The 24,135-nt window shown below is 42.4% G+C and overlaps 1 protein-coding gene across 5 annotated transcripts in view; it reads left to right on the top strand.

Moving 5' to 3' along the window:
* The window catches only part of VPS13C (vacuolar protein sorting 13 homolog C), a 120,235-nt gene extending 109,363 nt beyond the window's left edge, over window positions 1-10,872 (top strand). For 4 of the 5 annotated variants that reach the window (XM_081170478.1, XM_081170477.1, XM_081170476.1 and 1 more), the window contains 5 exons: window positions 381-495; window positions 6,355-6,446; window positions 7,495-7,618; window positions 7,838-7,927; window positions 9,151-10,872. In XM_081170478.1, the coding sequence (XP_081026604.1) occupies window positions 381-495; window positions 6,355-6,446; window positions 7,495-7,618; window positions 7,838-7,927; window positions 9,151-9,252 (523 nt within the window). In that variant the 3' untranslated portion in view covers window positions 9,253-10,872. Of the gene's footprint in view, window positions 1-380; window positions 496-1,804; window positions 1,978-6,354; window positions 6,447-7,494; window positions 7,619-7,837; window positions 7,928-9,150 lie in introns of those variants that run through there. The other variant, XM_081170479.1, reaches the window with a different exon arrangement.
* Window positions 10,873-24,135: the final 13,263 nt, after the last annotated feature.

Genomic DNA, 24,135 nt, shown 5'->3' with positions numbered 1-24,135 from the left:
TGGTGGGACAGAAAGAAGAGCATCTGCTGAAAATTTTTAAACCAGGACTGACTTGTATAAGAGAATGTGATATTTTAGATAATCTGGTTCCAAGTCATTTCAGGGCTTAACTAGCACTTTTAATTGCATTATTATTAGGGTACTACGTGCGCCACCTTTTTTTTTTTAAACTCAGTTGCTTACGATAATTCAGTTTCGGAATAACAACTTCTTGTTTAGTATTTTCATTGCCTTGAAAGCTTGAACTGATTCTTGTAATAGTCAATTTGCATGGGAAACAATATGCAAAGACTCTGATTAATCCTGAAATGATAAAAAAATAAAATGAATTAACGACATAGAAAATGGAAATCTGCATTGTTCACAATGATATTTGACAGGGTGGCGGAATCAACCGAAGAAGTATCAAATCTCCGTCCTCCACGTCTCATTCGTGAAGATGGCATCATTCGGCCCTATGACAGGGGTGAAGCTGAGGGGTATGACTTATTTGAGGTATGCTTTGTCATATATCCCAGCTTTAACAGTAAAAAATATATAATAAATGTATTTAAAGCGTCCAAATATTAGTGGCGGAAATTTCACCCACAAAGTTTTTATGTGAAAAATACTCCATATCTGCATCGTTGCTTCTGCCTGTGGATTTTGTCTATAATGTTCCCAGGTGTGATCCATTTCTGATGGTTCTTTACTTTAGAGCTTGACTATTCATGAAGGGGTCTATATGTGTGGCAGAATACATTTCCAAATTCTGCACCATTGTCTTGAGAGTTAAAACCTTGCATCCCACAAAGGATTCAGAATGTAGCTATATTTAGGCTAGACTTTTTCTTGCTTAGTTTATTGTTGGGAGCTGACTTGCTGTCTGCATCATGACACCTAAGAACATGATAACTGTCATATATTTGTGCCTGGGAAACAAATCTATGCAAACTGCAGCCCAGCCTAACCTGATACTTCATTTTTCACACACTGTTGTCTTTAGTCACCAAGGAGATTGCTTTTTGCAACCCAAGACCAATGTGGCATAGTCACAGAATAGATGTGTTGGATTTGGAGTGGGGAGACCTGGGTTCAAGTTCCTGCTCAGCCACAAAAAAATTTGGGTGGCTTTCGGCAAGCCCTTCTTATCGGCAAGCCCTTCGGCAAGCCCATCCTAGTCTGATTCATGGGATAACTTCAGTGCTATTTTTAAACATTAAAAATGTTTGGGGGTACTCTCATTTTGACTCAAGATAATCACCATTTTATATTTCAAATCAGGGAAAATAAATACAGTAAATGGGCAAAAGTACAAAGATTCACAAAATGTTTAGGGGTCTGCGTCCCCACAGGAAAATAGCACTGGATAACTTTACATGTGCCCTTCTGGGCTTGGAGAAAGAACATTGGAATTCATAAATGATATAGAAGCATTTTTCATTTTATTAATTTGCCTGTTGTTTTTGCTAGGCTCTTCAACAGTATTAAATAGTATTATAGGGTGATGTTTTTATTTCCTTTAAATACATGCAATTATTTATGCATTAACAGGAAGCATATCTCTTGTTGATATTTGGAGAGGTGAGATATACATTGAGAACAATAATACAGAAACCTATTACTTAAGGGGCATTTATCTTGAATTATTTATTCGCAATCTCTTCTAAGCCAGAAGTGAAATTCCATTCAAAATAGGTACCCATAAACTGAAAGTTCTGTTCTTTCCCTTTTTGTCTGTTGCCTTCCTGTTCATTACTTCCAGCATCTGATCAGTTTCTAATGTATTTCTTCTTTCTTCCTCTCTCCCACTATGCTTACGCAGCAACAACTGGAATAATGGAGTCTACGGTTTCCATTATCTTTTTCTATATTTAATCCTATTTGTCTGCTTTGCTCTATCTTAAAATTTAGGGCATGATTCAACAAGAATCCATTGCATTCTGTATCTTCCCACAGAGCCTCTTTCACTGGTACTGCCTACTTCAAATGATAGGAATGAATAAATTCAAATGATAGGAATGAATAAATTCCACCTAAACATTAGGAAGAACTTCCTGACAGTAAGAGCTGTTTGACAGTGGAATTTGCTGCCAAGGAGTGTGGTGGAGTCTCCTTCTTTGGAGGTCTTTAAGCAGAGGCTTGACAACCATATGTCAGGAGCGCTCTGATGGTGTTTCCTGCTTGGCAGGGGGTTGGACTTGATGGCCCTTGTGGTCTCTTCCAACTCTATGATTCTATGAATGTATTTATTTTTATCCCTGAGGTTAGCTGCACACCATGAAAATTGTCCTTCAGTTGGTGGTGATGGTTAACAGGAGTGGAAAAGAGTTTACATCTATATTTTTTAATGTGCCAATTATTGCTTGATGCTTTTCTATAATTAAAAGCAAAGAGAGATCAGTGACAGTGTAGCATTAGCTAGTTGAAGTGTCAGCGTTGTATATTGGCATATATGTAAATAGTAAAATAATTTTGTTCATGTGTAGCTAGCCATTGCAAATTCATGAACATGGGCTAGTCTTTCATGTTTCCTTATTCATACAAAAGAGGCTGGATGTAGGATGTTAAGCGACTTTCTGCTTTTCTACTCAGCACACATAGACCTCAGTGAGAGGGAAGCTGGTAATCCCATTGGTCTGATGGCAGCCATCACTCCTCTCCTACACCCAGCCTGAAAAAAGCACACCTTTCTCTTCCAGCATCAGCAATTCTGACAGGAGGAGAGGAGTGAGGGTCAAGCTAAGAGTGACATATTTCATCAATCTCTAAATCAGAACCCTGTGTGAAAGTTGTGTAGAAACACCAGTTTTAAAAAATTCTACTCAGATTGTTGAAAATTGATGTTGATGCCTTGATGCTCAAAAGCAGCCATTTGTTTTTGTTTATCTGTATTTTCTTTTAGGATTTTTTGGGTGATGCTGTTCAATATAAATATTCCCCTAAATATATTGATTAGAGGTAGTAAGATATGTTTGGAGACAGTGTAACTTTAGTGTGTTGAAACATGCTGTGGAAAAAAATTATTATAGGCATGCATTTTCTTCTTGAACTGTAGGTGCCTGCTAGATTTTGTTAAATTAGATTAAGAAATGTCGCATATGCTTTAGCAACAAATATAAAAATAATTTTGCTCCTTAAAAAAAAAATTTTTTTTTTGCCTGTTTATGTACTTCTGAGTTGCTCTCGTGTGGCAACTCATGAGAGAGCCTTCTCTTTTCTGAGAAATATTTTCAATAAAAATTAAAAAGCAGTATTAAATGTGAGATTTAATATTGGTGCTCAAATGTTTTGAGTAATTTATTTTCTCAAATGTATTTTGTAATTATCACCGAATCTTTGTGCAAATATAATGCCATGCACACTTTTTTTGGCAAGGATTTTGGGCTTAACATCAGAGAACATTTCTTTAAGTGTATTCGCCTCTGTGTGTGTGTGTGTCCTGTTGCTTTAGAGCAGCCTTACCCCTCCCCTTCTGTGCTGGGTTGGACTGATGGGAGTTGTAGTCCAAACCATCTGGAGGACACCTGGTCGGGGTGCTTCCTTGCTTGAGAGGGAAGGAGTCCCAAAACAAGCGCACCCTTGACCATTCTCTGCTGTTAGCATTCTGAGCTTCATTATGGTCTCCCCCCTTTTTCTCTTGCCAGCCCTGCATTGGTAGGTAGCTGTTTCTTAACCCCATCCCTGAGTTAGTGGATACCTGTTTTTGATCTAGCTAAAATTTCCATAGTGCATAAGCTGCTCAATGCCTCTTTTTAAAAGGCGGGGGAAGAGATCAGTTTAGTCCTGAAGTCCCTTGCAATCCCAAATTGGGTTGACAAATGAATTGAGGTCTAAGGTGGAAAGGATGTCTTCACGCAGGACATAGAAAACACTGGCACTCGCTCCCAGGGGAGGCAGTGATGGCCACCAACATGGATGGCTTTAAACGAATATTGGACAGATTCATGGAGGTTGAGACGGCTCTTGATGGTTACTAGCCATGATGCCTCAGCTCTGCCTCCACAATCGAAGGCAGTAATGGTTCTGAATTCCAGTTGCTACAAGCCACAGGAGGGGAGAGTGCTCCTGTGTTCTGGTCCTGCTTTCGGTTTCCTACTGAGGCATCTGATAGCCACAGTGAGAACAGGATGCTGGACTGATAGGCCGTTGGCCTGATCCTGCAGGTCTGATCCTTCTTATGGAAGGAGGGGGGGAGAATGGAGCTGAGTGGTGGAAGGCAAGAGTTTTATGCAACTCATAGGGCTGCATGTCGCAAGATGAATATTAGATTACAAAAGGAAGAAAAAGAATTGCTTTAAGGAAAATCAGTGGTTTCTTTGACGTTTGAGTAATAGCAGATTCTGTTACAGAATCAGGCATTCATTCATAAATGTGTACTTTGCCATTATATTATCTTAATGTGTGTTCTTATTATCTTGTATCTTTGCCTTCTTTTGTTTTTTAAGAATTGTAAAACGTAGTTACAGTTAATTCAAGGAGTCCCAGGGCTTCTTCCAAGCCTCGTTTCATTCAGAGAAGGGGACCCTGCCAGTGCCAGGGGAGGCCTCTGTGGGCACAACTATGCCTCTGCATGCCACGCTGGCATCTGGAGTTCATAAAAAACAACTCTGCATAGCATGTTTAGTCAGCTGGGACTTCTGGTTTTGATCAAACAAGTGCTGCTGTTTCCTATTTTAGATTTGCACTTGAATGTGTGAACTCTCTCTCTCCCCCCCCCCCATTTTCCTTGTTGCAACTTTTCAGAGATTTTATAACCTGTATGTTATAATGATATAATCTTTTTTCTATGATTGAAAAGTACTTCTAGACTGGTGGAAGTAAAATTATGACATGGAGAAAATGAAAGCTGAAGCCTGTCTGAATTGATGTTGCAAAATACAGAATTACTACATTCTTCCTCTTAAAGTGACCCCCCCTTCTACTTTGGGGTAGCAGGCTGTGCCCTGTGGACTTCTCTTTAAAAACAACAACAACATAGGTTTTTTTAATATAAATTTTTATTAATTTTAACATAGAAATTATGAAATGTACCACACAGTTTATCACTTATACAATTTTATTGGACTTCCATCAGCACCTCTGATGATCCTCCGTCTTGACAACTTCTTATGCATTTCTTAACTTTATATTGCCTTTACATCTCTTAACATATCATCCCCCCTTCTCCATTTTTGCAATACTTCCAATAGTACTCCTCACAAAACTTCTTGCAAACCTACAAACGTCGTCTGGTCTTCACAAATACTTTTCAAGTAATCTGTAAATTTACTCCAGTCTTGGTGAACTTCTGGTCCCGCCGGTTTCGAATCCTTCCTGTTGGTTTGTCTAATTCTGCATAGTCCATTAAATTCATCCTCCATTCTTCAATCGTCGGCAATTCTTCTTGTTTCCATTTTTGGGCCATTAATATTCTTGCTGCTGTTATCGCATATAAAAAAAGCTTACATTCCTTTCTTTTTATATCACTCCCAACAATGCCCAATAGAAATGCTTCTGGTTTCTTTATAAATGTATATTTCAACATTTTTTTCAACTCATTATAAATCATCTCCCAGAAGCATTTCACCTTTTTACATTCCCACCACATGTAATAAAATATTCCCTCTTTTTCTTTACATTTCCAACATTTGTCACTAACTTTATACATTTTCGCTAGCTTAACTGGTGTAATATACCATCTATACATCATTTTCATCACATTTTCTTTTAGGGCATTCCATGCAGTAAATTTTAAACCTTCTTTCCATAATTTTACCCATAGTTTAATGTATTTTTCTTTTTGTCACTTTGGATATTTTATGCACTCAAGTCTTGCACAGGAAAGAAGAAGAAGAAGAGTTTGGATTTGATATCCCGCCTTTCACTCCCTTTAAGGAGTCTCAAAGCGGCTAACATTCTCCTTTCCCTTCCTCCCCCACAACAAACACTCTGTGAGGTGAGTGGGGCTGAGAGACTTCAGAGAAGTGTGACTAGCCCAAGGTCACCCAGCAGCTGCATGTGGAGGAGCGGAGACGCGAACCCGGTTCCCCAGATTAGGAGACTACCGCTCTTAACCACTGCACCAGGAAAGAATGCCAGCAATTTGGCAAATGGATTATTAGACAGATTGCTAAATTTAAGGGGGGAAATCTTCATTGTTAACGAATATGGGATTCAGTTCTGGACTCTAAAGCACTATGCAAATTGACTATCTCCCCCCAACACTAAATATGCTTTCTTGGGGAGTGGGGGGAAGGGTGGGCATGATCCACGGGGAGAACTCCCTTTTCTAGAATTCAGTCCAAGCCTTGTAATTGTTACCTCGTGTGGGTTTGAAATTCTAACTGAGACTAGAAACGTGTCTTTTGTTTTTTCACCCTCATCCTGCTGCAGAATTCTCATATCAAGAAGCTGGCTGGAGAAAGCTTCCAGTACCACTGTGCTGTTCCAGGGGGCAGAAAGGCGCACATTGTAGTAACCAACAGGTATTATTGTGCTGACTAAACCAGAGGAATTCAGCCAGTGTTCTGGGGGTATTTCATTTGGTCAAACCAATCCTCACCTAGTCAAAAGGCAAACACTGCCGCTCTGTGGAGAGTTAATATTGAGCTAGGATTATATTGAAGGCCTCTGGGGGAATTTCCTCTTTCCTCTTTGCTTGCAAATTAAATTGAATTATATGTAGGAGGAAGCACATCTCAGTGGTAGAATGTCCAGGATTCTGGTTTTTCTGTTGAGGCCATGGATGGTGATGGGTTAGGCTGCTTCTTTTCTTAACATGGTCTTGCCTCAGCCACCCCCCCCTTTGCCTATGAGCACCTAGAGATCAGATGGTGGTACTCAAGAACTGCATTAGGTTCTGGGGCCTCTGGCTGCTGATTTCTACTTGAGATCCAGATTCTGCTGTACTAAGGCCAGGTCTAATATGACTAATATGAATTTTATTCATCTCATGATGAATAAAATCTCCCTTTCTGTTCATATATGGTCCATGAAGACTAGTACTGTTCTCTTTTTTGTGTCCAGGGTCTTTTCAGGGATCTTTCATGTTACCAGCAACCTGTGCCTTTAAATAGAGATGTTATCCAGGATTGAATCTGGAACCTCCTACATAAAAAGCTGCTTTCCCACAGAGCTCTTTTCCAGCTTGGATATTAATGTGCGTTCCTCCTTGGTCACATGCCTTCATTATCTTTTGTTGAAAGCCCAGAACCCATCACTTTGCTTTTGGGCAAAGGTTTTCTCAATGAAATATCTGCTGATATTGATGACACTTCTCTCCACACTATTTTGTAACACTGGTGCAAAGGGGCTTATTTCATCTGCCAATTTAAGTCCAGTCATAATTTGAACAATTTTGTGGCCAAAGGTGTTTAACTTCTAATATGCTGAAGTTAAAATGTATCTTGTGTCATGTGCATGGTCTGCAAAAGTGGATATTTCTGTACTGAGTGGTCTTGGGTTTTGTGAGTGTGCCGAACACTCAAGTGTTTACTAAAGAGAAAATGTTGACATGTTTCTGTCTTCATCTAGGAGAGTTATGTTCATAAAGGAGGTGGAGATTTTAGGGCACATAACAACAGATTGGGATTATTCATATGAAGACTTCACACGACCACCGGTTGTGGATGAAAACACACTGCAGATCTTTGTTAAGGTAAGAGGAACAGATTCACATTTGTTCTAGAAACAATAACTGAATACTTTGGTGTTGGGTGTAATCTCACAAACGCAAAATAGAACAGGGAATAACTTTATGTCTAATTTTCTTTTATAATAAAATTGTGACCATGGCTGATCTGATTATGCTCTTTTTAATAGTGGAATGTAATAACATTTTCGCAGTTATTTTAAATTGTTCTGGGTTTTCTAACAGGACCAAGGGCTGTTAACGTTTCACAAGAGAGAGAACTCAGGACAAGAATCCATAAAGAAAATCCAGCTCAAGAATTCAGCTTCAGCAAGGGTAATTATGATACTGGAACTAGTACTACACTTCCAGTGTAAACATATGGCAGACCGCTGGTCTTCACCACTCAGGTGCTCTTGATTTGAACGTCACTGCATTTCCACCAGTGCCCTGGGGCAGGTTTGTCTTGGTGCAGTGCTTTTCACCGCAAGGCACGATAACTGCAGTTGGCACCTAGATTAATAAATCTCCACCTTCTTCAGTGGTCTTCAGGTTAGCATTCCCTCACCCTTGAAGTTCTTTCCTCAAGAAATTGAAAGAAGGGAAGAGCTCTTTTTCAGTCTGATGCTTGAATACTGGTATTGGAGAATGGAGTGCTTGCCTCCTTTTGTCAGTATTTTTTAAAAAAATCCCATATTCCCCTGTGTGGTTGAGGACACTGAGAAGTATCATGCTCAATAAATAGGGCTTGTGCTCTTCCTTGGTTGTCAGTCCCAGTAGCAGTTGTGCCTGTCTGACCACACCTTGAAACTACTGGACTTGCCTTTTCAGTGGTGGTGGAATTATTAATCTTGCCAAACAGCCACCCCATCCTTCAGTTCCTTCTGGAATATTAATTGAAAAAGAACAAGGTGCAATGTGAGTGTTAAAGGCAAATGGGAGAATAAATTACAAGAAACGGGTAAGAATCAGTTTTCAGGGTAGGGAGGAACAAATGTAGAAGAAGAAGCCTTCTGCACTTTGCACCTCTGGATCAGCAAATTCTGCCTAAAATAGGGAGAGTGAATCACAATACCACCAGTGCAAACATCTGTACTTAAGCTTGAAGAAATCGGAGCTATAGAATGCCTTTCCACAAGGAAAACATTGTGGCAAAGAAAGTAGCAATTTCCAAAAATGGGTTATCTTTGGAAAGTAATGTCAGCAATTGCCAGGTGATTGTGCCCAATTCTGTCTCCATCTGCCACTATTTTGTGACTGGATTTGCCATTTCACTACTAATTTTGTGACTGGTGGGATTTGGTAATTTTCAGCTGTTTCAAGTGGGCTCTGGAGGTTGAGAATCCCTGCACTAGGGCATCTTAATGAGTTGATTTAGGCAGTTTCTCTTACAGACTCTTGTTTCCATGCCTCTCTCAGGCTCTTTTAATTTTTATTTCTGGTTGCTCTTAGCTTAGCCAAGTTCAGGTTTTTGCATCTCTCCAAGAAATATTCATTCAGTTTTTCTGTGAAGTCTTTTGTGAGGTTTGGTGGCTAATAATAATCTGTTTGCTTCCCAGAGGATCTGCCGTGCTATTGATGAAGCTCAAGCAACAAGACATCAGCAGAAGTTGGTGAAACAAGCATCTTTAAAATTAAGCAGACCACAGGAACCATCTTAATAACAGTAACATCTTTCATTCATGTGGCCTTTCAGAGAATGAATTTTATGGAAACTGTGTGGATACATTCATGCCTGGTGATGCTCAGTTTGTGGTGGGAGATGGAGGTTGAGCTGCCTAGACTGGCCACTCAAAAAAATATTATTTTGACATATTTGAATGTAGCCATAATTGCAATATTTAAATGTCGTAATTTCTTTTCCAAAGATAAATAGAATTATATTGAATCATTCCTTTCACTTTAGTTGACCAAAATTATTAAGGTCTGCTTAATATGAATCTTAAATGAACATTTGTTTGAGCAAATTAACTACTCCGTCCTCTTCTCAAATTTACTTGGTGTACTGAGATAAATTTTTGATGTTGGGAAAGGCTTGTGATAGTAATACAGATTCTCTCTTTTAACAGAAGGCAATGTGTTTTCTATTCAGAGTATATTTTCTATGTTTATTCAAAAATTATTCATGTTGTTTGTAATGAAAACATCCAGAAATGACTCAGGAACATTTTGTTTGGCGTTCAGCTGTTTTGTAGGCAGTATAATACAGGAGTTCTTTTGATTCAGGATTTCAAACCCATTTCTGACTGGCCCTTAAGTGAGTTGCACTGTAGGGTTCATACCTGTATTAGTAATGACACCTTTATTTATGTTAGCTAATGAACAGCCTCTCATTACCTTTAACATTGCATATGTTTAGGTTTTAAAATAGATCACTGTTTCGGCTGAGATGATTGGCACAAGTTAATGTATGTTCGGACTATCACACATTCAGCAAAATGATTATGTGTAAATGAACAAATGGGTTTAGGAACATGGTGAGCTTCATACAGCAAACTATATAATTGTTGGAAACATCCTGAGCTGAATTCTGGGCTGCTCTTCAAGAAGGCACATGTGCTAACGCATTAAGAGTTCTCTGTTTACAGGAGCTTGTGTGCACTTTTGCAGCTGGGGTACTGTTCTTGGTAAGCAAGTCTTGTTTGCAGACTACATAGTAAATCAAGTACTTCTACTGCCATTTTTTATTTTACTTACAAATGAAGGATTTTGCTATCTAAAATTCAGTACTTTTTCAGTCTGTCTATTTGTTTTTCTGTAACATTAAGTCACATATTTTGCCTTTGGGAGCATTTTGTTTTACGTTCCCCTCTTAATGCTCATTTGCTTCACTTTTGGTTAGTTGTTCATGTACTTGGCCATTTTTGGCCACACTACTGCTAACATTTGTAGTATGCGGAATTATGATTTATTGTTCTGGAATTATAGGTCAGCAATTAATGATTAAGGATTTTAAGCAAAACAATTCAGATTTAACGTGTGTCTGCCTTGATCATAAATCAGGTGCTTTATGTGAGTCCATATCATGGGGAAAAGTAGTACACTGCCAAATACTGCATTTTGTGGAAAACACTTTTGTAGGTGGTAATTGTCTTCCTTGGGCAAATTCTTACATAGCATTGCTCAGTTTATGACTGGCTCATTTGCTAGCAGATAAAAGCCTTACCTGGCTCAGTAAGTGTGCCTTGGCTCAAGGGTCATCTAAATGGTACTGTTTGTCTGCTCTTTATTTCTGTCGTTATGTGTATATAATATTGCCAAATAAAAATATTTTATATGCAGCTCATTGTGGCTTTCATGACAAGCGGTTGATGATATTAAATAACCAAATCAATAGGCAGCCAAATAATATTGAAATAAATTGCACTGTGAACTTTAAAAAACACACTTTTTTCATCACTCCTTCCGGTTGAAGGTCGTGGTCCAAGAAGAGAGAGGAAAATACTTGAGGTAAACTACTGGCTGTGCAGGTGGTGTCGTCAGGAACGATTTGGCTTCCTGGAACATGGTCTCCGCTTCCTTGAGGAAGGACTTCTGGCGAGAGATGGGTTGCACCTCACAGCAGTTGGCAAGAATGTGTTTGGCAAGAGTCTTTAAAATCTGATGAGGAGAACTTTACACTAGATCTTGAGGGGGAGGGAGAAAACAATATGAATGACAAAAGAGCGCCTGGAAATGGGGATAATAGCTTCATTGTATATAAAGGATGTGTACACTTGTGAAGAAATCCATGACCTGAAGCATGAAAAGCAGATAGAGAGTATATGGGTAAAAATTGTAGGAGAGAGAAACAACCGTAACCTTACTGTGGGTGTCTGCTATACACCGCCAAGCCAGACTGAAGACTCAGATGATGCCCCAGTAGAGCAGATTACCAAACATTCAAAAAGGAGAGAAATAGTAATCATGGGGAACTTCAACTTCCATGATATCTGAAGGCCAATTTCAAAAAGCTTGAGGAGCTACTGGGTGTGATCCTGTGGTCAGAAATATTCAATGAGAAGGGAGTCCAAGAAGGATGGGAGTTCCTAAAAGGAGAAATATTGAAGGCCCAAATGCAGACAAAACCAACAAGAAAGAAAAGTGGGAGACATCTAAGGAAACCGGTGTGGCTGCAGTCGGTCAGCTTACAGTTGAGCTGAGATTAAGAAGGGCATGTATAAGAAATGGAGGAAAGGAGAAATCACAAAGGAGGAGTATATATAAGTAGCCAACAGTTGCAGGGGGAAAGTCAGGCTGGCTAAAGCTCAGAATGAGCTCAGGCTTGCAAGAGAGGGTAATAATAATAATAATAATAATAATAATAATAATAATAATAATAATAATAATAATAATAAAGGTTTCTTCGGCTGTGTCCAAAGTGAGAGGAAGAACAAGCAAGTGGTAGGTCCTCTGCATGGGGAACACGGAGAAATGCTATTAGGTGACAGAGAAAAGGCAGAACTACTCAACACCTACTTTTCCCTTGTCTTCACCCAAAAGGAAAGTGATGCCCAACCTGGTGATAACAGAATAAATGGTGTAAGGAGGGAGCTGCAGTCCAAGATAGGAAAAGAGGTAGGAAAGAAACACCTAGCTACTTTCAATGTACAGTGGTGCCTCGCAAGACGAAATTAATTCGTTCCGCGAGTTTTGCCGTCTAGCGAATTTTTCGTCTTGCGAAGCACGGTTTAAACGGCTTAACAAAGTCGCAAGACGTTTTTGTCTTGCGAAGCAAGCCCATAGGGAAATTCGTCTTGCGAGGCAAATCGCGGACGAAAAAACCTTTCGTCTAGCGAGTTTTTTGTCTTGCGAGGCATTCGTCTTGCGAGGTACCACTGTATTTAAATCTTGAATTCAAAGCCTGATGAGCTGCATCCAAGGGTACTAAAGGAGCTTGCGGGTGTAATTTCAGACCCTTTGTCTTTGAGAATTCTTGGAGAACAGGTGAGGTCCCTACAGACTGGAGGTGGGCAAATATTGTCCCCCATCTTCAAAAAGGGGGAAAGGAAGACCCAGTTAATTACCAACCAGTGAGCTTGGCATCAATACCATTACTAAGACCCAGGATAAGGGTAAAGGGGCCCCTGACGGTTAGGTCCAGTCCAGTAGAGACCCAGGATAGGTTTCTCAAAAATTAAGTCATGCCAGATGAACCTCATTTTATGGAATTACAAACTTGGTGGATTGGGGAAATGCTGTGGATATCTTGATTTCAGTAAGGCTTTTGACAAAGTTCCACATGATATTATCGTGAGGAAGCTGATAAAACGTGAGCTGAATGAGGTGACTGTTAGGTGGGTTTGTAGCTGGTTGACTGACCAAACCCAAAGAGTACTCACTAATGGTTCCTCATCATCCTGGGAAAAAGTGACAAGTGGGGTGCTGCAAGGTTCTTTCCTAGGCTCGTTGTTGTTTAACATCTTTATAAGTTACTTGGATGAAGGAATTGAGGGGATGCTCATCCAATTTGCAGATGACATCAAACTGAGAGGGATAGCTAATGCCACAGAAGACAGAATCAGAATTCAAAATGACTTTAACAGATTGGAGAACTGGGCACAAGTTAACAAAATGAATTTCAATAGGAACAAATGTAAGGTTCTGCACTTAGGCAGGAAGAACCAGATGCACAAATATAGGATGAGGGACACCTGGCTTACTAGGAGTACATGTGAAATGTATCTAGGGGTCTAGGAGTCAACAGTGTGATGCAGAGCAAAAAAAAGCTAATGATATTCTAGGCTGCATCAACAGAAGTAGAGTGTCCAGATCAAGGGAAGTAATAGTCCCACTCTCTTCTACCTTGGTCAGACCACACCTGGAATACTGTGTCCAGTTCTGGGCACCACAATTTAAGAAGGATGTTGACAAGCTGGAAAGTGTGCAGAGGAGGGCAGCCAAGATGATCAAGGGCCTGGAAACTAAGCCGTATGAGGAGCACTTGAAGGAGCTGGGCATGTTTAGCCTGGAAAAGAGGAGACTGAAAAGAGATAGGATAGCCACCTTCAAATATTTTAAGGGCTGTCACATGGAGGAGGAAGCATGCTTGTTTTCTCTTGCTCTGGAGGGTAGGACTCGAACCAATGGCTTCAAGTTGCAAAAAAGGAGATTCCGACTAAACATTTAGAAAAACTTTCTGACAGTAACAGCTGTTCAACAGTGGAACAGACTCCCACAAGAGGTGGTGGACTCTCCTTCCTTGGAGGTTTTTAAACAGAGGTTGGATGGCCATCTGTCATGGATGCTTTAGCTGAGATTTCTGCGTTGCAGGGGGTTGGATTGGAATACCCGTGGGGTCCCTTCTAACTATAAGATTCTATGATCTGTCCCACAAAGAGCCATGGTTAGGGCTTACTTCAGACCTTCCCCATTTTCTCACAAACTTTCCTGTTGCTTTCCACAAGGTGGTAGTCTTTCCACACTATTGCAGCAGGGTTTTTCTGTAGGATTGTTAGAACAAGGTCTGAGAGTTTGAACAGTTTGAACAGAATGCGCATTATCTCTGCATCTTCAGGAAGTCAAACATTGTAATTACTAGTAAAAGTTAATCTGTGCAGGGAAACAGTGAAGAAAAGGGCAACATGGCCACTCAAACCTCACTTTAACTTCAAATCTGGTTAGGAAGGATATGGGCCTTTGCCATCTGCATAAATATTTTCTAAACAGAACAAAATGCTCCGCCATGTGTGTTATTTATGTACTGTGCATGTGTGTTTGTGCATGTATACATACTGTTAGATGTCACCCCAAACTCTGGGTGATGAGAAACTGCAGAGCTGCCTCTGCTTCCCCAGGGCTCAGTTTCCTTGGAATGAAGGTCAGCAGAGACTGTATGTGGCTTCATTTACACATATATACAACCAGAACATAGGACAGAGGGCATCACAGCATAAACATCCCCATAGATTTTGCTTTCCCAATCAGTTTCCAGGGGAGCCCCACCATCCAGCACAGAGCAAGACATGCCTCTGTGCCTGCCAGCTTCCACACACAACAACTCTGGCTCTTGTCTTCTTGCTAGGACCACATGGCCTCCATCCAGGTGAATGCCCACCTCTCTCTCCCTGGACAGCAGCATCACTTTGCTGTAGCTGTTGCAACCAAGCTCATTCTTGGAGATGCTGCTTAGGGCACTTTGCTAGCCAGCCAAAACCATTACCTCAACAAAGGAATGCCCACAAACGTGATCATAGGTTGGGAAAGGAGCCCGTGTGTATTATCAAAACTGATGCCCCGCCCCCAAAATAACTCATAACAGTACATAACTCAGAGTGCAGTGAGAAGAATTTGCAAACTTTTCTTTTTAAACAACTGGTTGTCTAAAGAGCGTGGTTTGTGGATTATGTTACTAGACCCAAGGAAGAAAAAGTGAAAGCAATAGGGCATGCTTAGCAATAATATTGTATCATTATCCACTTTCACCCCAGGTAGCCTGTTATTTCAAAAGCTCAAAGGCAGTTTTTCATAGGCTGCAGAATAGTGTACATAACATGGACCAACCTGAGTTTTTGCAACAAAAAGGCATGCTTTTTGAGTAATAATTCCTTGTAAAGTAGAACAAAGATCTCTGTGTAACAAACTAGAGAAAGACTTCTTTTTCACAAGCTGGGAGCAGCCTGATGAAAATGACAGGCTGGATTAACAAGTGTTTTTATAAAAGTGATAGCTTTAAAAAGATAGGAGGAAAAAATAATAAAACTAATTTGGATATCATATTTATACAAAATAGGCCTATCCTCCATGAATGCATCCATCAATAAGTTAAAGCAAATATACCTGTCAAAGCTGGATGCTGACAACAAAAGAATATGGGATAGCCATCTCCATCCCATGCTTGTGAGTTCCCAAAGGTATTCAGCTGACTCATCAACCTGGGAAGGTAGTCCGTCTAGGAGAGTAAAAACTCTTAGCCTAAACCTTACCTGTTTTGCAGGAAGTCTGCAGGAGAAGAAAAGACTAAAGAGTAAACTGCACAAATCCGAAGTGGAGTCCCTAAGATGGTTGGATGGCACCTTGTACGCCTCCTTCCGGCAACTCCCGTAGCCAAGCTGGCGCCAAACATATTGCTCTACTTTCTTTTGGACCCCATCAGCCAGGGTTTTGTGCCCCGGGTGAAGCTTCCAGAGGGGCGCCATTGAAGTTCCCAGCCTGTGTGTGTGTGTGTGTGTGTGTGTGTGTGTGTGTGTGTGCACGCCAAACTGAGTCTTTGACCCAGGTGAAATAAAGCCTAGTTTTGCCCTGCCTTAAGTTCATTGATATGTAAAGGAGGTGGCATGAGAGACCGGGTCTCTCAAAAAGGAGGTGTCTGAACTGTGCAGCAGCCGTGAGACTTTTACTTGCGTTTCCATAGGACCCAGAAACAGATTTCTACTTGACACAAGGAGGACGGCAGCACAGCATGCAGGTGGAGTTGGGAGGGTGGTGGTGATGATTGTCTGAAGTTCTGACATATTTTTATAGGCATATAACAGCAAAGGAAAAGGCACGAAGAAACAAAACACACAACTTTCTAGGGTGCAAAAGGGCAGAAATTAGCATACACTTGCACCTGCTAATTAGATGTACACATGCAAATTTAAATCATAGAATCATAGAATCATAGAGTTGGAATAGACCACAAGGGCCATCGAGTCCAACCCCCTGCCAAGCAGGAAACACCATCAGAGCACTCCTGACATATGGTTGTCAAGCCTCTGCTTAAAGACCTCCAAAGTAGGAGACTCCACCACACTCCTTGGCAGCAAATTCCACTGTCGAACAGCTCTTACTGTCAGGAAGTTCTTCCTAATGTTTAGGTGGAATCTTCTTTCTTGTAGTTTGGATCCATTGCTCCGTGTCCGCTTCTCTGGAGCAGCAGAAAACAACCTTTCTCCCTCCTCTATGTGACATCCTTTTATATATTTGAACATGGCTATCATATCACCCCTTAACCTCCTCTTCTCCAGGCTAAACATGCCCAGCTCCCTTAGCCGTTCCTCATAAGGCATCGTTTCCAGGCCTTTGACCATTTTGGTTGCCCTCCTCTGGACACGTTCCAGTTTGTCAGTGTCCTTCTTGAACTGTGGTGCCCGGAACTGGACACAGTACTCCAGGTGAGGTCTGACCAGAGCAGATCTAACCAATTTAAATAGAGCTAGAATACATCTGTCCACAGTGGGGACGATCAGTGACTGTCCAGCTGCTGTCCAGGAACTGTGGATGGGCAGCTTCACAACCTCTGGCTTTGCCTCCCCCTTTACCTGAAATGGGACTTGTTCCAGGTCGCCCTTGAAACTGAGTGCTGTCCGCTTGACAACCCTTGAAGTGCAAGGTCTGTTTTCTGTCTTGCACACAGACACCCTACATTTTCCAGCGGGGAAGCTGCCTTAGAACAAAGAGTCTTGTAGCACATGAAAGACTAACAAATTTATTAAAACAAAAAAAAAATCCAAAAGACAGTCTGTGGAAGCTTATGCTATAATAAATTTGTTGAGCCTTTCAGGTGCCACAACACTTTTTGTTACATTAAAACACACACAATCAGCCCAAGCAGCTGTTCTTCATGCCTCTTCCACTTACCGAGTGTGTGTGCCATCCATAAATATCCAGGTGGAGATCAAAGGATAAGTGGTGGCGTAATTCATTATGTATGCTTTTTATTGCATATAAAATTGAGGTGTTGTCTTCCAGGTCAGTGCTCCCCCTCCCCGTCCAAATGGAGGGGGTATGTTTGCAGGTAGGGGGGACTTTTATAATTCAAGCTGTGTCAGATTTTCATTGCAAGTCCATGTTTTCATGTGAACTCTGCAACGGAATATATTTTATTTTAAAAAATTGTGCCTTGCCTTTCTATTCAAAAACACTCAAGGCACCAGGCAAAACATAACAGTGGAATCAGTACCAGATTATAAAAGTGTCTTTTTTTAAAATAAAAAAATCCACCTAGTAAGAAACACACACATACAAAGCAGATGAAAGGAAATAGGGTGATATCAAAAGCTCTGGGCAACAGGATGGACTTTACCTAGTGTCTAGAGGTGAGAGATGGTGACAGGCACATGCGCACAAATGGCTGCCATTGGGACACCACCACTAAAAAGGCCTCTCTTCCTTGGCAGCCATATACCTGACCACCAAGGAAGGGGACATGTGGCAAAAGGTCCATGTTCTGATTTCACTGTTGAGCTACCAATTTTCAACTTCCCATCAGTTCAGAAGTACCTGGAAAATGCTGATACCTCTGTCAGGGTCTCTGTGTGGCCTGAGGCTCCCTACATTAAATATATCAGTACATCACAACTTAGGCAGGGGGCAGATGCCCCCCCAAATCAAGCAACTCAATGAAAATATTTAACTAAATGATGTTCTCCCCCCCCCCCCAACATAAAGCCTGTCTACGTCCATGTATCTATCACAATTGTGATTTGAAATCAGTTTCTGGGCCTTCCCGACAGCTGGAAGAAAGTGCATTAAATAGTTTTCCTTTTTAAAAGTGGGCCAGCCTTTGGTCTGCTGGAGTCCCAAAATTTTTAATGAAAGTGTTGCAATTGTCTCTCCAACTGTGACACCTTCGTATCCATCTCGATTTTTGTATTCTTCCCAGGGAGACAGTGATTAAAGATCTATTCTCACCCAGCAGCAGATGATCAATGGCAGATGGCATTTGCTATTGTTTGTTCTACCAATCAGTGTGTGTGGAGATCAGCAAAGCCAGAACCAGCGAAGGGGAGGCAGGAAGGCAGAGCGTCCTGCCAGGGGCTCATCTCAGCTTTAATCCATGACTTAGAGGACAATGTGTTTTTATTAGTCATATTGAAGACTTCATGGGGATAAATTGCATCCCCAGATTTTTAAGAGTCTGCAGAACATTATCTGTATTCTGGAGGAGCATATCATGTGTGGGGGGGAGTGCTTTAAATTGCTACAGGTTTATTCCTTTCTTCCTTTGCTCATTCTTTCCAGCCTTTTGGCCCCTCCCTCAGGAAAAGATTTTATGCTCCTTGTCAGGTCTGGGTGTGAGGAACTAGTGTGTATTCCTGGTGGAAATAGTGACCTCCCTAATGATAAGAGATTATATGGTGTTTTCTATGGGCCAGATCTTCACTTTGCCATAAAATGCAAACTCAGTGGGTGGCCTTGGGCCAGTTACTGTCTCTCAGTCATGAACATAAAATGGGAAGAGGCAGAATCGTGTGTTCCACCTTGAGCTCCTCATACCTTGGGTTACAGACACTTCAGGTTGCATTTTTCGGGTTGCGGACCGCCGAAACCCGGAAGTACTGGAATGGGTTACTCCTGGGTTTCGGCAGTCGCACATGTGCAGAAGCGCTAAATCGTGCTTTGCACATGCGCAGAAGCGCTGAATTGCAACCCGCATGTGCACTGTATATGTGTAATAACAATAGTAATAATGATAGCAGCATGACTTGGTGAGTCAGCTTCCGAAGCTCCACCCATAAGAGCTGTGAATGGTGAGGGTCATATATTTGGGGAGTGGTAAAAAGTGCCCTTCTGCTTCCAGCATGGGACTTTTGCAGCTTTGCAGGCCAGTGGCCAAGTCACCACCAGAGCAACTCATGCGCACATGTGTTTCCTTTTGCAAACTTGGGAGATGGGCAAAGAGCAGGGGTCCCTGGGTCTCCCTTTTAAAAATTATGTGTTTATGGGATTTAGTTTTCACTTTGATCCCATGGAAGCTGGGAACGTTGCACAGTTCACTCCTCACATGCCCACCATCTTAATTTGTTTGGGGTGGGGAAGAGCAAGTAGGGGCCTGATCCGTGTGCATTGTCCTGGGCTCAGAGGAAGCCCCAACAACAGCAAGCAGAATGAGTTCGTTTTTCCTCTCTGAAAAGTACCCTACATTTGTGTAGATGCAAATAAATTAACAGCTGCAAAATTTATGCAGGTGTGTGTCAACTGTCCATGGCTTGATCCGTGTAAGCACCCAGAAATGCCCCCTTGTGAGGAAACAGGAGCCGTGAAAGTAGCACCGCATCAGGCCTGCCTGGAAGACCCATGAAGCAAATGCTGAAGCAGTGAATGGGAAGCTAATAAAGTTTTAAATAAGATTCAGATGTTCCCTGACTTGTAGAGACAGCCTAATGAGCTGATGCTTCTATTAATAAAGGGATGGAGGGTTTTAAAGGCGGGAAGTAGCCACGTTCCTGGCTGCTGCCAAAGGCTGATACTAAAGATCACCAGTTTTCCTAACCATGATAGATGCCTGTGCTGTAGGTGTGTGCCTCAAGGAGGGGTGGAGAAATCGGCCAATTTCTTCCATTTCTCATTTTTCCACTCTTAAGTGCAGTTCGCTGCATTTGCATTTTGTTTTTGTTTTTTTGGTTTTAAGTCCTCCCCAAAAAATGCATTTTTAGTTCTAATGTGCAAATATTGTATGCCAGTTTTGGCTATGATGCTCATTTCTGCAAGCAATTTCCCCCAATATAGTAATGTGATTTTGGATGTTCTCAACAATATGCACACTTTTAGGCGCACCCCCTCCACATTTTGGTGCACATTCTTTTGGTTGGAGAACTGCAAATTTTGAAGGGTAGCTGTCTTTTGGTTCATGCATTTTGCTGCCTGAGGTAAAGTCTAGGGCTGCCATGTTTTGAAGAGCAAAAAAGAGGTGCCCTATGACGACTCTCATTTTAAATACCCCTACAGTGGTACCTCAGGTTACCACTTAATTAGTTCTGGAGGTCCGTACTTAACCTGAAACTGTTCTTAACCTGAAGCACCACTTTAGTTAATGGGGCCTCCTGCTGCTGCCGCACCGCCGGAGCACGATTTCTGTTCTCATCCTGAAGCAAAGTTTTTAACCTGAAGCACTATTTCTGGGTTAGCGGAGTCTGTAACCTGAAGCGTATGTAACCCGAGGTTCCAATGTACTATATGTGGGCTATAGAAGCTGTGATATATTGCTGAGGGGGGGGGGGTGGCAGGAGAAGAGAAGAGGAAAGCAAGTCTTCAACCACCAGTTCTATCTATGTGTCATCCAGAAAGTATAGCCAGAGATATTTTGGCAAATTTAAAAAAAGTCCACCCAGACAGAAATTTTACCCCTGAAAAAGAGGGTGTGTCCTGGGAATAGAAGACACATGGCAACCCTAACCAGAATATGGCACACCTTCCTGATTACTGTGGTTTGTTAAGGGTTCTGGGTTAAGAGTATGGATAGGGAATATCAGGCAGCCCTCCAGGCCTCTCTGCCCAGGGCCCCCTTCTCCAGTTCCGCTCTGCAGGCTCCTAGAGTGCTTTCAACTGACTGAAAGGTGCCAGTGAGCTTGGATGGGAGGGCTTCAGATGTGGCAGCGCCTCTGCTTTGCAGATTTGGGGGGCTGAGAGCTGCAGTCCAAAGCATCCAGAGGGCACCAGGTTGGCGAAGGCTGCTCAGCCAAGATTGCTCTGTATGCACAGCCCCTCTGAGCGTGTTGCACCTGCTGTCCCCTCTTTGTTCTCTCGGCTTGATGTGCCAGCCTGTCCTTTTCCTTCTTTGCAATGGAAAATTGTGGGGCGGGGCGGGGTGGGGTGGGGTGGGGAGATGGTGGGGATGACTTGCGCCACCTGTTGTGCTGCTTGGCATCGTCAGTAAATTTCTCTAGCTGGATACTTTGTGTTGCTGTCAGGGGAGAGTGGAGGGCCTGGTGTAAGCTCCCCAAGCTGAGAAACGCAGCTAAGCTCCTTATGTGAATTTCCCTCGCAGAGGAGAGAGAGGCTGCTTTCTGCGGACTTTATTTTTACATTTTCTCTTCAAACAGTGAATTGCCTGGGAAATGTGATGGCTTGGCAGTTTTGGAGCTGCAAGACATTGCTTAATCCAGAGAGGAGAGTTTAATAAACGGCATAGCCACTTTGAAATGCCGGGTCTCCTTCAGGCCGAAGGGTTCAAATCAAAACACGGCCATCCCTGCATCCATCCCTGGCTGGCAAATTAACTTCTGTGACCTTTGCTTTACGAGGGTCAAGACACTTTGCTGGGGTATTAAGTAATCAGTGATGCTTCCCTTGAAGGAAGAAGCTCTAGGAGGTGTGTTGTGGCTTTTTTACCTCCTTTCCTCCGTTTGCTTTACATCTGGGGGTGAGGGATCCCTTAGGGCCAGTGGCGTAGTGTGGGTTGCCATCGCCCAGGGTCATGCAGAGGGAGGGAAATGGAGTACGCATGCACATTCAATGGTGTCTGCATCACCCAGGAGATTGCAGCCACAGAGATAAGAGTTGTTCCATTGTCTGGAGAGGTCACTTTCTGGTTTGCCTGGAGAAGCCGTTTTCAACGGAGCCCAGCAACAGAAGCACACAGCTGTACTCAGGAACTGAGGCAGCACTGGGTGTTGAAATGTTGCACCCCTAATAAACTTGCGCCCAGGTCAACTGCCCCTGTGCCCCCTCATGCTATGCCATTGGTTAGGGCCAGCCATCATATTAGGTGGAGTGATACAGCTGCCTCAGGTAGCTAATGCTGGGATGGGAAGCAGCTTCCCGCAATTCCCTTTGAGGCCCCAAAGCTAGCCAGCTGCTGTCAGGGTGGTGGAGGGTGTTTTTCCCACTGCTGAAGGAAGCTTCAACTGCCAGTCTGGTTGCATTGGGAGGGGTCAAAGGGCACCATCCCCTCCTTTGTCTCGGGCAGTGAAATGGCTTGGGCCAGCCCTGGTATTGGTTAAGCTTGTTGTAGGGCCAAACTACATTGAAAGACCTACATTGGCTCCCAGTATGTTTCTGAGCACAATTCAAAGTGTTGGTGCTGACCTTTAAAGCCCTAAACAGCCTCGGTCCAGTATATCTGAAGGAGCGTCTCCACCCCCATCGTTCTACCCGGTCACTGAGGTCCAGCACCGAGGGCCTTCTGGTGGTTCCCTCACTGTGAGAGGCCAAGTTACAGGGAACCAGGCAGAGGGTCTTCCCTGTGGAACGCCCTCCCACCAGATGTCAAAGAGAAGAACAACTACCAGACTTTTAGAAGACATCTGAAGGCAGCCCTGTTTAGGGAAGCTTTTAATGTTTGATGTATTATAGTATTTTAATATTTTTTTGGAAGCCGCCCAGAGTGGCTGGGGAAGCCCAGCCAGATGGGTGGGGTATAAATAATAAATTATTATTATTATTATTATTATTATTATTATTATTATTATTATTATTACCCATGACAGCTTGAAAGCCTGTGTCTTTAAGTGACGGTCTATCTCCATAATGACCATTGACTCATTGGCTGCCACTTGGAGACAGTGGTCTTTTGTGGACCATTAGTTAATTAGCAAATCGTTAAGTACACATTTGGCCTTGGTGAGAGGGAACAGCTGGGTAACCTCAGAAGAGGAGGGCTCAGAGCCAGGGGATTAGTGGTGGGATGTCGAGGAGCAGTCAGAGGGAGAAGATTGGGAGGAGGTGCTGGGTGCTGAAGGGGCAACAGGGTTTAGTGAGCAGGAAGAGCCAGTGGCAGGGAGCAGTTCAGACTCCGAGGCTGCTGGAGAATCCCTCGAGTCTCCCTCTCCTGCTGCAACAAATTCCCCTCTCCTCTGGTCTCCAAGAATGCACAGAGCAATTAGCAGAGCAGAGGTCAGAGGTGCACAGATGCAGTTTGAGACTGCTTGGGAAACATCCAGGAATTGTTGGGACCTTCAGTCTTGGCAGTTGCTCCATAAGGGCAAGATCTACTAGGGAGTGTTGCTGAGACCACTAGGCTGAATTGTATGTTCAATTCCTTGAATAAAGAATTAACTTCACTGACAATGGAGGTCTGCTTCCTTTACTGCTGACTTGCTTCTGACTCCATCCCTAACAGAAGGCTATGTCTCCCTATTCTGCAAAGGATTTGAAGCTCTGCAGCCACCTCTTCTACCTTCTCTGCCAAAGCCTTTATTCCAGTATCAGAGCTCAGTTGGAAGAAAAAAGTACTCATATTTGGGGTGGGAACAGTTGTTTTTGTTGATGATGAATTTATTCTCTTAACCACTTGACATCTTGCTGCCATAGTTTGTATTCAAAGTGGTTTGGTGTTATCTAAAATCAGAAAACATGTCATTCTTAAATTAATTGATTGATTATAATATATATATCATATACCACTTTTCAACATATAACAAGAGAATGTGAATTTCCTCCAGGATGCCAAAAAAGTGATTGTATACATGATGAACATGGGAAGAGAATGAAGGGATAACTAATTTAAGTGATGTCAGGTGAGTGAACATAACTTAAAATGCAATAAGGCTAGGAAGCATCTGCTCCACCAAGTGTCCCTCTCCAAAGCGGAGAACCACATGCTTTTCTCTCCCTAGCGCTATCAGCATTTCCAAGTGCCCCCTGGCTTTGCCCCTAGCTAAAGACTGTCCACCTAATGACGTTTAGCCTACGGATGTTTCAGAATCTGTAGCCAACTAAACTTTGCATCTGAGACTCCTAAACTGAATTTAGCAAATGAGAGCTGGCTTTGCCAAGTTGATAAAAATGTTGGACTTGGATTGCACCATGGTGGGGCATGCTGGATTAAAGCCCCTTCTTCCCCGTGTTGTGAGTTTAATCCTTGTTAGGGTCATCTACTGATGGTGCCAAGCATTAGGAAGTCCTAGGCTGCAGAATTTGCC

The sequence above is a fragment of the Podarcis bocagei genome (assembly GCF_964188305.1).
Source record: "Podarcis bocagei genome assembly, chromosome: 14".
Taxonomy (NCBI): Eukaryota; Metazoa; Chordata; class Lepidosauria; order Squamata; family Lacertidae; genus Podarcis; species Podarcis bocagei.
This window is presented reverse-complemented; position numbering and strand designations above follow the sequence as displayed.